The sequence below is a fragment of the Ictalurus furcatus genome, chromosome 18, assembly GCF_023375685.1.
Source record: "Ictalurus furcatus strain D&B chromosome 18, Billie_1.0, whole genome shotgun sequence".
Lineage (NCBI taxonomy): Eukaryota > Metazoa > Chordata > Actinopteri > Siluriformes > Ictaluridae > Ictalurus > Ictalurus furcatus.
In genome coordinates, this window is record NC_071272.1 from 12,907,390 (window position 1) to 12,922,168 (window position 14,779).

The 14,779-nt window shown below is 38.4% G+C and overlaps 1 protein-coding gene across 1 annotated transcript; it reads left to right on the top strand.

Moving 5' to 3' along the window:
- Positions 1-946: 946 nt before the first annotated feature.
- Positions 947-14,713, top strand: fkbp2 (FKBP prolyl isomerase 2). The gene is made up of 6 exons (XM_053648227.1): positions 947-1,056; positions 5,051-5,211; positions 10,106-10,218; positions 10,347-10,393; positions 14,116-14,151; positions 14,275-14,713. Exons 2-6 carry the CDS (start codon positions 5,053-5,055, stop codon positions 14,334-14,336), a joined length of 417 nt encoding a protein of 138 aa, XP_053504202.1. The 5' UTR covers positions 947-1,056; positions 5,051-5,052; the 3' UTR covers positions 14,337-14,713.
- The last annotated feature ends 66 nt before the right edge of the window (positions 14,714-14,779 follow it).

The window sequence follows — 14,779 nt, forward strand, 5'->3', positions numbered from 1 at the left end:
TTCCTTGCAAGTTGAGCATAAACATAATCAAATTTGATACGTTGTCATTTTATGAATCTTGTTTTTTTTTTCTGATTCTTGACACATGATCTAAAATATAACCATTTTTTAATGATCTCTACTCTGATACTTTCTTAAGCTATTCTATAGTCATCTTTAATAAGAGTACAGTTAATTTAAATGTGTTCATTGAGGTAAATCACTTGCCTAAGACTGGCAGAAATAATCTCTGTACAATCTTTGTACATTTCTGTACAAGTGTTTACTTAACATAGACACCAATTTGATAGCAGTTGTTAGACAATAAGCTGAGCCAAAATATTAACAGTAAGATTTGTGTCGCCTGTAACAAAATAAAAGCTTTGAAATCTAATTTACTTTCACATTTATTAATTTTGGCAGACGCTTTTATCCAAAGCGATTTACAAATGAGGAAATAGAAGCAAAGTGATGCATCAAGTGCTACCAAACAAAATTGATAACTGAGCTCTAGAAAAGCAAAGTGCACAGAGTAGAGGTGTAAGTGCCAGTTTTATTTCTTTTTTATTTTTATTTATTTATTTATTTTAAAGGATAATGTGGGGTTGGCGTTTTAGATGTTAGTTAAGTGTTCCCGGAAGAGGTTGGTCTTAAATATAAAGCTAGTGACAGCGGAATTTAATCAGGCTCGCCACAGACTTCTAATTGACTTTCGATTGAACGTAGCCCCTCCCAATATGGCGGACGTGTTGACGTATTACTGTAGCTAAATGTAGAAATGTCGAGTGGATTACGCGATAATAAAAGTCAAACATTAGAACATCTTTTGTTTCAAGCAAAAAAAAAAAAAAAAAAGAAGAAGAAAAAGGCGCACAATCCACATAAATACGGTTTCAATAAAGGTAAATATTAATATTGAGTGTTATAAATAGTCGGGTCAATCTTGTGCGTTTTAGTTTATTGGTTAAACGTCAGTGTCATTTGTATTAAAATTGCTGGCTTCACAACAAAGTGTTAATCACTTACCCTGTTATAACGAAACTGACCGGGAACACTGCCATTTCACCCCAATTACAGGTAATGCGAGAATGAAAATATTTTTTCATAGTTTTCCCACTCCTTTCAATAATACAGTGAGAAATATATAATCTATATCTGAATGGATATCACGTTGGTTTACTAGCTAGCTTTACTTTATCATTCTGTCTCCAGCTAGCTAACCAGCCTAGCCAAGTGTCGCTACTTCTGCATATTACAAGCGACAAGATTGTATTAAATAAGATTGCAGAATGATGTATCGGTTCTTTTTAATGAGTAATTAAAATATGTGTAACTGTGATTATATAAACCAGCTTTAGTATGAAATTAACACAGATGGTGTAGATTGACTGAGCTAGTTGCTAAACTCCTTTTATTCTTTCCAAGTCTGTGAAAACATATTCTGGAGATGACATTTTCAATATAATCGGTTTATTTTAAGAGTGGAATAATTTTCTTGCAACACTGAGAATCACGTGCTGTTCTAAATAACTCAGTTGTTTATGATAACGTGTACTAAGACACTAGACTCTCTGCGCATGCGCAATGTTAAGAACGCTGCAGAAGGGTTTAAATCATTTCAGCAGATGTTAAATATTGTAGTTATGAAACGGAAACCTCAGAATCGAATATTAAAGGGTATACACACTCTCACAGAGCACTTTATTAGGAACACTATACTAATATTGGGTAGGGTCTCCCTTTGCTCTCAAAACAGCCTCAATTCTTCGTGGTATGGATTTAACAAGATGTTGGAAACACTCCTTTGAGGTTCTGGTCCATGTAGACATGATTCCATCAGGCAATTGCTGCAGATTTCATGATGTGAATGTCCTGTTCTACCACACCCTAAAGATGTTCTACTGGTTCAAGGTTCTTTATTTGTCACATACATATTACATGTGTGCGATGTAATGTAGTAAAATGTTTTTCCTTAGTTACTCGTCCCACAGTGTAATAACGAGCAGACCAACAATGACTGAGGATATACACGCATGATAAAACAGAATGTAGTAAAATAAAATACAGTAGATGTAATAAAATTTTATAGGCTGTAGAATAAAATACAATAGACTAGAATAAAAAATATATAATGGACTGAAGGGAATATGATGTGTGGGAGCAGATATACTGTGTTGTAAAGTGTATATAGAGTTTCTACAATGTGCAAAATAATACATTTTTCCTTCTCTTTAGTGCAGATTATTTTGTGTGAGGTAGGAATATGCAGACTTTCAAGTGTTCGGTAGCCCGATTTCCTGAGGGTAGAAACTCCTGAGTCTCGCTGTGTTGGTCCTCAGGATCCGGTAGCATTTTCCTGATGGGAGTAGTGTGAAGAGTCGTGTCCAGGGTGGTGAAAGTCATTGATAATTCTCCCGGCCATGGTCCTGCATCGCTGGGTGTAGATGTCTGTGATGCAGGGGAGAGAAGTCTTGATGGTGTTCTCTGCTGCCCTCACCACTCTTGATAGTGTCTGTCAGTCCTGGGCCGTGGTGATGCTCCTTGTGAGAAGACTCTCCACAGTCCCAGTGTAGAAAGTCCTCAACACTTTGTAGGAGACCTTGAACCTGGCCAAACTTTGTAAATGGTAGAGGCGCTGACGTGCCTTTCTCACTTAGCAGTTCATGTGTGTTGTCCATGAGAGGTATAGGACTCCTAGGTATTAGACGCTGCTCACGCTCTCTAATGTAGCCCCATTGATCATCAGGGGGCTGTAATTCCTCACCTGCTTCCTCCAATAATCAGTAATCACCTCCTTAGTTTTGTTGACATTCAGGGAGAGATTGTTATTGCAGTGCCATGTGGAGAGGACGTCTACTTCCTCTAGGTAGGCCTTCTCATTGTTAGTGATGAGGCCTACCACCACTGTGACATTGGCAAACTTCACCAGCTTGTTGGAGCTATGTTTGGCCGTGCAGTCACAGGTATAGAGGGAGTACAGCAGGGGGCTGAGGACGCAGCCCTGATTGGCTCCGTTGCTGAGGGTGAGTGTGGAAGAGGTGTGATTTCCTATCCTGACCATTTGGGGCATCCGGTTAGGAAGCCCAGGATCCAGTGGCATATGGAGGAGTTCAGCCTTTCTGCAAAGGTGTGAAGGGACAATAGTGTTAAAGGTGGAGAAGTAATCCACAAACAACATTCTCACATAGTTCCCTTTCCTCTGGTCCAGGTGGGAGAGGGCAGTGTGTGGTTGATGGCATCATCAGTGGATCTGTTGGAACGGTATGCATACTGTAATGGGTCAAGGCAGCTGGGGAGGGAGCAGCAGGCGTAAGTTCTGATCAGTTTTTCGAAGCACTTCATCACTATAGAAATGAGTGATACTGGGTGGTAGTCATTCAGGGACAAACGGTAGGGGAGCAGGAAGGATGGTGGAGAACTTAAAACATGTGGGAATGACCTGTTGATTGAGGTTAAAAATGGTGGTGAAGACTGGAGCTATTTGGTTAGCACAGACTTTTAGCACACATCCAGGGATGTTGTCCAGGCCAAATGCTCTTCTGGTGTTAACTTTGTATAACACTTTCCTCATGTCCAGTTATGAAATGACCAGTCCTTCTTCTTCCCCAGCTAGACCTGATTGTTCCTGTTCATGGTTTTCCTGGTTTGTGCTGGAGCTGGTAGCTTCAAAACATGATTAAAAGATGTTCGTCATTGGCTAGGGAGGCACTGCCATTGTTTATGGTCGGGGGGTTTGTAGTCTGTAACAGTTTGCATGCTTTGCCACAGATGCCTGGAATCTGCTTGTTCAAACTGGGTCTCAATATCGGACACAGATCCGGTAACTGGGAAGGCCACTGAATAACACTGAACTCATGGTCATGTTCATGAAACCAGTTTGGGATGATTTTTGCTTTGTGACATGGTACATTATCATGGTGGAAGTAGCCATTAGACGATAGGTAAATTGTGGCTATGAAGGGATGGACATGGTCAGCAACAAACCTCAAATACGCTGTGGCATTCAAGCAATGATTGATTGATTGGTATTAATGAGCCCAAAGTGTGCCAAGAAAACATTCCCCACACCATTGCTCTACCTCCACCAGCCTGGACTGTTGACACAAGGCAGGATGGATCTATGGGTTCATGTTGTTGGCACCAAATTCTGACCCTACCATCTACATGCATCAGCAGAAATTCATCAGACCAGGCTATGTTTTTCCAGTCTTCAACTGTCGAGTTTTGGTGAGCCTGCGCCCACTGCAGCCTCAGCTTTCTCTTCTTGGCTGACAGAAGTGGAATTTTCTGCTGTTGTAGCCAATTGTATAGAGTGGTTATCTGAGTTACCGTAGCGTTTCTGTCAGCTCGAACCAGTCTTGCTGTTCTCCATTGACTTCTCATCAACAAGGCGTTTCCACTCGCAGAACTGCCACTCACTGGATGTATTTTCTTTATTGCACCATTCTGAGTAAACTCTAGAGACTGTTGCGTGTGAAAATCCCAAGAGATCAGCAGTTATACTCCTTTTTGTCTTTTTATTTCTGATTTTTGCTTGCTTTCTCCCTCTTTCATCCCCTTTTTCCATTTTCCTTCCCTTCACCATTGTACCACTGTGGTCTGAACAAACCAAGTGAAATCAGATGTTTAGAATTAGTAACGCAGACACTCGGTCTAGACTCCACATTCAAGAAATACATCAGATATGCACTGCTGTGTAAATAAAACGTTTCCTCGAGGAAAACGTCTCTAAAGCGCTCTCATATCATCAAAAGCTGGCAAAACATTTTTCTCTGTTATACCCAGAATGGCATTTCCATATGAAGTCTTCCCTCTTGTGTGATTGACAAGATTGCAGTATTCTACACCTAACAGTCGAGAAAAAAAATCTCTGAATCTGTTTGTAACATCCTTTCAGGCTTCATCACTGTCTAGTATGTAGACTTCTTTTAAAGCTTTTGTAATGTTACTGCCTTCAGCTCACTTTTTTGCACTTTATGCAATAGACTCTACACATTGTTTAGTTTAGTTTAGTTTTAGTTACAGAAATGTTTTTCTGCTATTTACTGTAACCTTCTTCTTGTATTTACAGATATGAGGCTGTATTTGTTTCTAGCTGTGACCCTGATGACCATTCTCATGGAGGTGGTAAACGGGGCTGAGAAGAAGAAGCTCCAGATCGGGATAAAGAAAAGAGTGGAAAACTGTCCCATCAAGTCACGGAAGGGGGACGTACTGAACATGCACTACACCGTAGGTTTCTTATAACGCACTTAAAGATCGTACTGACTGATAAGCGTCTCAATATTTACGTGCAGTATGAGTCCTTACCTGCAATATCTTAATGTTTATCCCAAAAAAATCAAATTATTTCTATTTTGATGTTCTTTCTTTTTTTATATACTGTATGGCCAAAAGTTTGTGGACACCTGACCATCACATCCATATGAGTTTGTTGAACATCCCATTCCATATTTATTCCCCCTTTGCTGTTATAAAAACCTTCACTTTTCTGGAAGTGCTTTCCACAAGATTTTGGAGCGTGGCTGTGGGGATTCGTGATCATTCAGCTACAAGAGCACTGGCAAGGTTGGGTATTGATGTAAAGTGAGGAGGACTCTGGGGTGCAGTTGGTGTTCCAGTTCATCCCAAAGGTGTTAAGTGGGGTTGAGGTCAGGGCTCTGTGCAGGCCATTTGAGTTCTTCCACTCCAACCTTGGCAAACCATGTCTTCATGGAGCTCACTTTGTGCACAGGGGCATTATCATAGTGGAACAGGTTTGGGTGTCTTAATTCCAGTGAAGAGAAACTGTAATGCTACAGCATACAAAGACATTTAGGACAATTTTGTGCTTTCAACTTTATGGCAAAAGTTTGGTGAAGAACCACATAATTGTGATGGTCAGGTGTCCACAAACATTTGGTTGTGTAGTGCGTCTGTGCTGCACACTACATTTTCATCACTATTATTGAACAGCTGAATTTCCCTCAGGGATGAAGAAAGGAAAAAACACGACTGGGCACACTGTTACAGGAAAATAATCACTGGTGGTGTTAGAAAATCTTTTGATAATGTAGAAAATATGAGATGGACAAGAATGAGAATAAAAGGCGCTGTCACACTGCCACAGCTATATCTTGTTTCGAGCGCTCGGGAGAGTTGCCATAAGACACAAACACACAAGGTCAGATAGCAAAGTCTCTCGGTTTATTAAAAAAGATGAGAGATAGATACAGTAGCAAGAAAAAGTATGTGAACCTTTTGGAATTTCATGGTTTGCTGCATAAATTTGTCATAAAATGTGATCTGATCTTCATCTGAGTCAAGGGTATTGACAAACATAATGTGCCTAAAATAATAACACAAAAAAAATTCTGATCCCTCTTGTCTGTATTGAACACACTCATTCAACATTCAAAATGGCAGTGGAAAAAGTAAGTTAACCCTTAGAATTAATAACTGGTTGACCCCCCCTTGGCAGCAATAACCTCAACCAGGTGCTTCCTGTAGCTGTGGATCAGACTTGCACATCGTTCAGGAGGAATTTTAGCCCATTCTTCCTGGCAGAACTGCTTTAGCGCCATCATATTCTTTGGACATCTCATGTGTATGGCTCTCTTCAAGTCATTCCATAGCATCTCTACTGGGTTGAGGTCTGGGCTCAGACTCTGGCCACTCCAAAAGGTGGATTTTGTTTTTCTGAAGCCATTCTGTTGTGGACTTGCTCCGGTGTTTTGGGTCGTTGTCCTGTTGCATCATCCAACTTCTACACAGTTTCAGCTGACGTACAGACATTCTCACATTATCCTGAAGAATTGTCTGATATACTTGGGAATTCATCTTCCCCTCAATGATTGCAAGCTGGCCAGGCCCTGATGCAGCAAAGCAGGCCCAAATCATGACATTTCCTCCACCATACTTTACGGTTGGGATGATGTTTTCATGATGATATGCCGGGCCCTTTCTACACCAGATGTAGTGCTGTGTGGTTTTTCCAAATAGTTCAATCTTAGTTTCATCAGTCCACAATACATTTTGCCAATACTGTCGTGGAGCGTCAGTGTGCTCTTTTGCAAAGTTTAGGCGTGCAGCAATGTTCTTTTTAGTAAGCAGTGGCTTCCTTCGTGGTGTCCTGCGTAGATACCCTGCTTGTTCAATGTTTTACGTATTGTAGACTCATGAACAGAGATGTTAGCCAGTTCCAATGATGCCTTCAAATCTTTGGCTGTCATTCGGGGTTGTTTCTTTACCTCATTGATGAGTCTTCGTTGTGCTCTGGGTGTCATTTTGACTGTGCGCCCACTTCTTGGTAGAGTAGGAACAGTCCCAAAGTATCTTCATTTGTAGAATGTTTGCCTAATGGTAGACTGGTGAATTTTGTTACACTTTGTAACCCTTTCCAGCTTTATGTAAATCAACTATTCTTGATCGTCAATCTTCTGAAAGCTCTTTTTGGCGAGGCATGGCTCACATAAGCGTGTGCAGAGCAAACTCCAAAAGTTTGAGGCTTTTTTATCAGTCAAAGTAGCTGTATTCCACACCTCCAAACTCATTTTCTTAACGAGATTCCAGGTGTGCTAAAACCTGACTCCAATTAGCTTTTTTGAGGTCATTAACTCAGGGGTTCACATACTTTTTCCACAAGCACTATGAGGTTTTTTTGGTTGTTCTCAATAAAGACATGAAAGATCAGAATTTTTTTTGTGTTATTATTTTAGACACATTATATTTGTCAATACCCTTGACTTAGATGAAGATCAGATCACATTTTATGACCAATTTATGCAGAAAACCATGAAATTCCAAAAGGTTCACATACTTTTTCTTGCCACTGTATATAATCAGACAATAGTTTTAATTCTTATTTGTTAGACATAAATCATCAAATAGTCATGTGCCTCAGCAACAGGTGTGATCATCGGTCAAGGTAAAAACGGCGGGCCGTTGGTACATCGCATACGAAGTAAGAGGAGTAGCATGTTTTTGCCAGATAAGAGAAACTAGCAGAGAAAGACCCATTCCTGTGATATCGAGGAGATGAGAAAAAGGTCAGTGTTCTCAAGAGGGAGACCTCGCATAAACTCCTGAGCTAAAGTAAGAGAGCGTGGCATATTAATATTTATGAATGCTCTCTTAGGTCTCAACGGGACCTGTGCATGCTCTCTGGTGATAGGCATCTTGAAGCCTCCATAGAATTAGTCCTTCCCTCAACTTATATATACAGAAAAGAATGTGAATACACAGAAACCTATATGTGAATGTGTTAAGGTGAGATGAGCAGAGGCCCCCTAAGGGCAGCTTGATTGTGAATGTTTCAGTTTCTCAGCTATTGAGGATGTGATACCGGGTTCGCTTCAGTCGACTGGTGTGGATCCATTGAGGCTGTGAATTTCGCAAGCTCGGTGGTTAGTGTGACTGCCATCACCTTTGCTGAGGGTTAAGACTTTTACCACTACTGAGTACTGGGAGGAAAGGGAGAGTAGGCTTTTCTGCAGGTAAAGGGAGAGAAGCAGAGACATGCACACTTCAATTTTTCAATTAAGGCTTGAGTATAATCGCCAACAATCACGACCAGGCCTTCTGCAAAAGAAATGCCAAGGTGACCTTTATTCCAAGGGGTTGGAAATGGCCTGCCCATTAAGATCTCGAAAGGAGACGGTTGTCATTTTTGGACGTGGTGTCATTCTGATTTTACAGAGAACTGCTGGGAGCAGATCTACCCAGTTTTACATTAATAAAATTAGAATAATATTAACCATCCCTCTGTGAAACACAGTGAAAATGGTGCACCAGAAATGGTAATACTGGATTGGGCAATGCGGTGCGGACATTGGGGCAACGAATAATACCATCTGAGGCAAAATCACAATATCAACATCATGAGGTAACCACGCATGCATGAACAGGGAAAAAACAGTGTTATGATCAATGTATGGCGATGATGAGCCGTCTTTGATGGCCCATTTAGGCCCATTTTTAATTCCCTGGGGCCAGTTCGGAATCAGCAGAATCGTGACCCTTGGCACTCACTACAGCTAAGCGTAGCGGGAGAAGGGATACTGAAACGAGTGGCATGTGAGATTTACCATCAGCCACTTTAATACCCCTGGCATGCCATATCTTAACAAAATCATGCGCAACAACACAAAGGCTTAACGAGAGTCCGTGTAAATGGTGACGTTCTGGCCTTGAAACAGACGACAAGCCTGAGTCTGAGCAACCAGTTCAGCAGCCTGTGCGGACTTGAAAGGAATAGAGTGTGCTTCATGAACAGTGTTGAACAAAGACAAGTGTGTGTGTGTGTGTGTGTGTGTGTGTGTGTATAAATATATATATAAATATAAATATAAATATATATATATATATATATATATAATATCAGACAATCGTTTTAATTCTTATTGGTTAGACACAAATCATCAAATAGTCATGTGTCTCAGCAACAGGTGTGATCATCGGTCAAGGTAAAAACGGCAGGCCGTTGGTACATCGCGTACGAAGAAGTGAGAGGGATAGCATGTTTTTGCCAGATAAGAGAAACTAGCAGAAAAAGACACATTCCTGTGATATGGGTTGTCGAGGAGATGAGAAAAAGGTCACAGTGTTCTCAAGAGAAAGAGCTCGCATAAACTCCTGAGCTAAAGTAAGAGAGCGTGCCATATTAATATTTATCAGGTGTTCTGTGACCAAACACGAACGGGAATTACTGTTACCACTCTGAAGTTGATTATTTCCCTTTAGCAGCATGTCCCAAAGTGTTTTATTAGCTTAATACCAGTGGTATATGTAAATAGTTATTTAAAGTTGTACAAAGTCTGCAAACATGTTAGTTCCTGTTATCAGGACAGTTATGTTATACTTACAATTACATAACACTGACACTGGAGACTCCTTCCATAAGGAGGAGTCACTTTACAAAGATTATATGTCTTACTGTGTTGAAATAAGACACATTTTAAAATTATTATGCGAGTTAGATTAAGTGGAGCGTTTGCTATGCAAGCCCCCGTGAATGAGCTGTTACTAAAGCATGTGTAATGCAGTACCATTACCTGTATCATATCCCATATGCTATTTGGTGAATAAAGAAATTTTGATTCTGATATTGCTTATGTGACTGATTTTTTAAAAAAAAATTGACTCTAAGGGAAGGCTGGAGGACGGGACTGAATTTGACAGCAGCATACCGAGGAATCAGCCCTTCACCTTCACCCTGGGGACTGGGCAAGTCATTAAGGGCTGGGACCAGGGGCTGCTAGGGTGAGTCCGACTTCATATGTTGGAGTTTTGGATCTTTGGTTCTAGCAAGGATGAGAGTTGCCGAGCCAAGTACAGCGTGGAAGTTTAAATGTGTCGTTGATTGTGTGACGTCTCTCTTTTGTTCTCAGAATGTGTGAGGGAGAGAAGAGGAAGCTGGTCATCCCATCTGAGCTCGGTCAGTATATAGTGTATAGATTTTGGCCTAGACGCGTCATGTGACATCATCACAGCATGCATTCAGCCAAAACCCTCTTCGATTCATTTGTGTCAAACATGAGTACAGCTAAAAGGTCTCATTTACTGACATCACTGCGAAAGACAGTGCAAAAGAATTTTGTGCAATTGCAATTTCAACAATTCAAGTAGTTTTCTGACTCCAACTGCAAATTGCATCAAGCATTTTGAAAAATGCTGCAGCAAAATCAAGCATTTTTAACTGGAACCCAAAATTTAAAAAACTCTGTATAGTGAAATCCTGTATAGGGAATGATAAACGTCCAGCAAGGGCACCTGTCCTTCAGAGTTTTGAAAGTGGAGGTGTATTTAAGTAGCTCTACACATCATGTGACCTGCCATTCAAATGCTCATTTAACTTTCCAGCAGGTTATTTGAATTCTGGCACATTTTCAGAGAGCTCTTGAAATTAGAGTACAGCTAGATGTTTGCAATTTGCTGGTGTAGGGAATTCTGTAGGAAAGCATCAATAGCAAAAGAACGGAGCTGCAGTCCTGACGATGTGAGAAGTTTCTGATCAGGAAATTTGTCATCTTAGAGGTGGAATGTTCAGATTTTTACAGTTTAGTTGTTCACTCTTCCATAATGTGGGAATAAATTGAAAGTATATAGTCATATAAAAGTTATATAAGCATAACTCTGTTATGTAAGGAATCGCTCACTTCAGGGTGTCCTGTAATGAAAATAAACAAAGACAGTGCAATGGCATTTTTCCAATAACAGCACAGTATTTTATTCCTCTTCAACTGCAGCAGTGTGGCAATGCTAACATATATTTTAAATAAAAAATGACACGTTGTACTTTTTAATCTATTTAAAGTTGCATGTAATGATGGGGAATGTCCACGAAACAAGTTAGTTCCTGTTTTCACTTATAGCAGCTCCAAACAGTCATTCCCTCACCAGCCTCTTTTATCCCCCGCTCTTGAAGTAAATAAAAGGAAAAAGACGCAGTGTTACTGAGAAACCTGAAAATGCAACGTCTAACATCGTTAAAAAAGCTTAAAGGAGCATTTTTACTGACACTGGAGACTCCTTCCATAAATGTTAAACATCTCTTTACGAAAAGCTTCACTATATCAAACGATAAGTCTTTTCCTTTCCTAAACAGCAACACACAATTGTTTTCTCTTAAAAATGTAACTCCATATTATAATACATCAAATGTTAAAAATGAGTTACAATAAAATGACAAATAAATCATGTTCTTAACCTTTTACTGCATGGTGTTGCCATATGGCAACAGTTAATTTATCTCCAATTTTTGGATAGGCAATAATACAAAATGACTATTTTCCTGTGAAACTTTAACTTTGGCATAGCAAAAAAAAAAAAAAAACAACATGATAAATGCAGTGTCACATGACCAAGAAGTGTTGTTTTCACTTCCTTTTCTGCAGTCACATGGCATGGTGAAGGTCATCATCAGATGGCTCTGAAAATGTGAAAAATTTTCAATATTTATGCAAAACTATTTAAAGGGGAAAAATGAAACACTGTCTGAAAAGTTAACATTTATTTGTCGTCATTAAAACAGCTTTATATATTTTTAGTATTCTGTCAAATGGTACAATGGAATTGTGATAATGGAACTGTGGTATGTGCACTCATGAATTGGAACAGGCCTGCACGGCAAAACAGACACTAGACTTCTCAAAGTATATTTACATTTTTTTCATATTCAAAGTAAGAAAAACTGTTTTTAAACTGTAATTTTAGGAATGTTCTAAATTTTATGTTTCAAGAGAAAGGATTAAAAAGATACTTCACCCAAAATATGTTTGGATCTAATTTTTAAGTCCATCCACATACATTTTACAGCTGTGTTAGGGTTTCTAGAAGATAGAACCTTAACATGCTTACTAGGTGGCAAAAAGACCTGGAACCTGTAGTCTGAAAAATGGAGTAATTGGAATTGTAATCTCATACATCTTGTGATATTTTTTGATTATATGATACTTTCCACCATTGCACATTGTGGCCATACGGCAATAATTTACCAACTTGAACAAATTCAAGTAATAAAAATACAGTTTAAAAAACATTTATGTAAATGTAATAATTCATGAAATAGAGGGTTGAGAGTGTTGCATATTCAATTTAAAAAACATTTTAACTTTGACCCTTGTATAATGTGTACATGCATATATTACATAAATATATAAATAATAAATACATATATTACATAAATAATTAAAAAAAAAAGAAGTGCCCTGATTGTGAAGTAGATTTTATTTAACATTTGTATTCTCCTCATTTTCTGTTTACACTCACAGTTAAGTGACTGTAAAAAAAAAAAAAAAAAAAAAAGAAAGGAAAAAAATACAAATTAAATATAATTTATTATATATATATTTGTAGTTTTTGATGTTTTGAAGTGTCTGTTTTTACAAAATGCCACATGAGACACACCTAAAAGACAAGACTTAGTCGAATTGTAGTTGCATGTTATTTATTTTAATGAACCAAATGTTAAAAAAAGTTAGAATTTGGAAGAAATTAATTAAATAATACGTAAATAAAACCAACAGCAATATGGTGAAATGAACAGGAGTGAACACTGTGTGTGTGTGTGTGCACGTTCGCATTAGTTCTCACCCCTTCATGTCTTGGTTCTGCATTTGTGGCTGATTTTATTTGCCAAATTCTATACAAATGCTCTCTGTGGTAGTCAGACCTGTGCGTGTGTGTGCGCGCGAGCATTTGTTCTACATTGCATTTGTGCTCTAGTACCAGGCCTTCATTTCCGTGTGGAAATTTTCAGATTTATGCTGGATTATTGATTTTATTTGACAAATGAAAAAAAAACAAACTTGTATTTTATCACATTTCCCAATCATTTTCAATGTGGGGTCAGTATGACCCTGAACACAGTGTGTGACACTTTTTTTTTTTTTACACATACCTTCAGAACAACTGAATCAAACCCAGATTGTGTGTGTGTAGATAGATAGATAAAGTAGAAAAAATTACGTCATCTTATGCCACTGAGATGAAGGGGACCCTGTTTATTAAACAAGGAAAGTTCAAATGGGGGCTCATAGACCCCAAACACCAGACTAAAAGCAGCCAACAATTGTAAGTACACATTCTGTACACACATTATGTGTATATGGGAGGTATGCAAGTAGAAGTGATGCAAGCCAATATATTATGCATGTCTACAGTATATGTTGGGTGTGTGAGACATCATTTGTCTCTTTAATGATAATACATGATAATTAAGGCATGTGGCTTGTCGCTGTGATTTAAAAAAAAAAAAAATCTTTAAAAAGTAAAATAGCCAGAGTGTGTGTGTGTGTGTGTGTATATATATATATATATATATATATATATATATATATATATATATATATATATATATATATATATATATATATATATATATATATATATAATATACATTAATCCCTTGACTTGTGTTTTCTTTTCAAGCTGTACCCTAACAGGGTTTTGGTTTGATGATCTTATCTTATACTCTGATTTAATAAACTAGCACAAGGGTACGCTTTTGATGGAGACTAAAAAGCACTGCTGTATGTCACACTGGATGAGGGCATTTGCTAAACACTGTAAATAGTAACTGGCATTATTAATGCTCAAGTAACCTCACAGCTAGCGTATATTTGTATGTATGTTTGACAACTTTGTTCTGTGTATTAGGTTATGGTGACAGAGGTGCACCACCCAAAATCCCAGGTATGTATTATAAATCTAACACCTTATATCTGATGGGCCTGTAACCTGAGAGCACAATTACTGTAGTACATCAGGTATGTTCCTCTGGTTTTGTTTTTTAAATATACTTTTGCCATCCTCTAGGTGGAGCCACTCTCATCTTTGAAGTGGAGCTGTTGAGCATTGAAAGAAGATCTGATTTATAGTGCAGAGAATCAGTCTGCTGTAAAAATCAGAAACCCTCATTTTACGCTGTACATGCACTGAAGTTAGCCAATCACTGTTGCTCTGGAGACTATAATCAGGCAATTATTCTTTCTTGGGTGGTTTATTGTGTTTCAGAGATTAAAGTCACATGTACAATCAATAAAATAATTCAAACGAATAACACCATCTCCATTGGAGCCAGCATTGTTTTCAGCACCATTCTTTATTTTCTTAATCTTACTACACACACTTGGATGTAAGAGTGCATACAGTACAGTATTTCATTCCAGCAAATAGGGATTGTGTTTACTTCTTGTTGTCTAAAACAATTGAAGTTGAATTGTTGAGTGGAATAAAAATTTTATGTACAAAAAAATGTCTTTTTTTTTTTGAGCTATGATACTGCTGTCAAACATTTCACTCTGGTCTCATTTAAGTTGTA

Excerpts from the sequence above, each read along its gene's own strand:
- fkbp2 (XM_053648227.1), top strand. The coding sequence starts at position 5,053 with ATGAGGCTGTATTTGTTTCTAGCTGTGACCCTGATGACCATTCTCATG. Across the intron at positions 10,394-14,115 it reads GGTCATCCCATCTGAGCTCG|GTTATGGTGACAGAGGTGCA; the intron begins GTCAGTATATAG and ends TCTGTGTATTAG. Across the intron at positions 14,152-14,274 it reads TGCACCACCCAAAATCCCAG|GTGGAGCCACTCTCATCTTT; the intron begins GTATGTATTATA and ends GCCATCCTCTAG.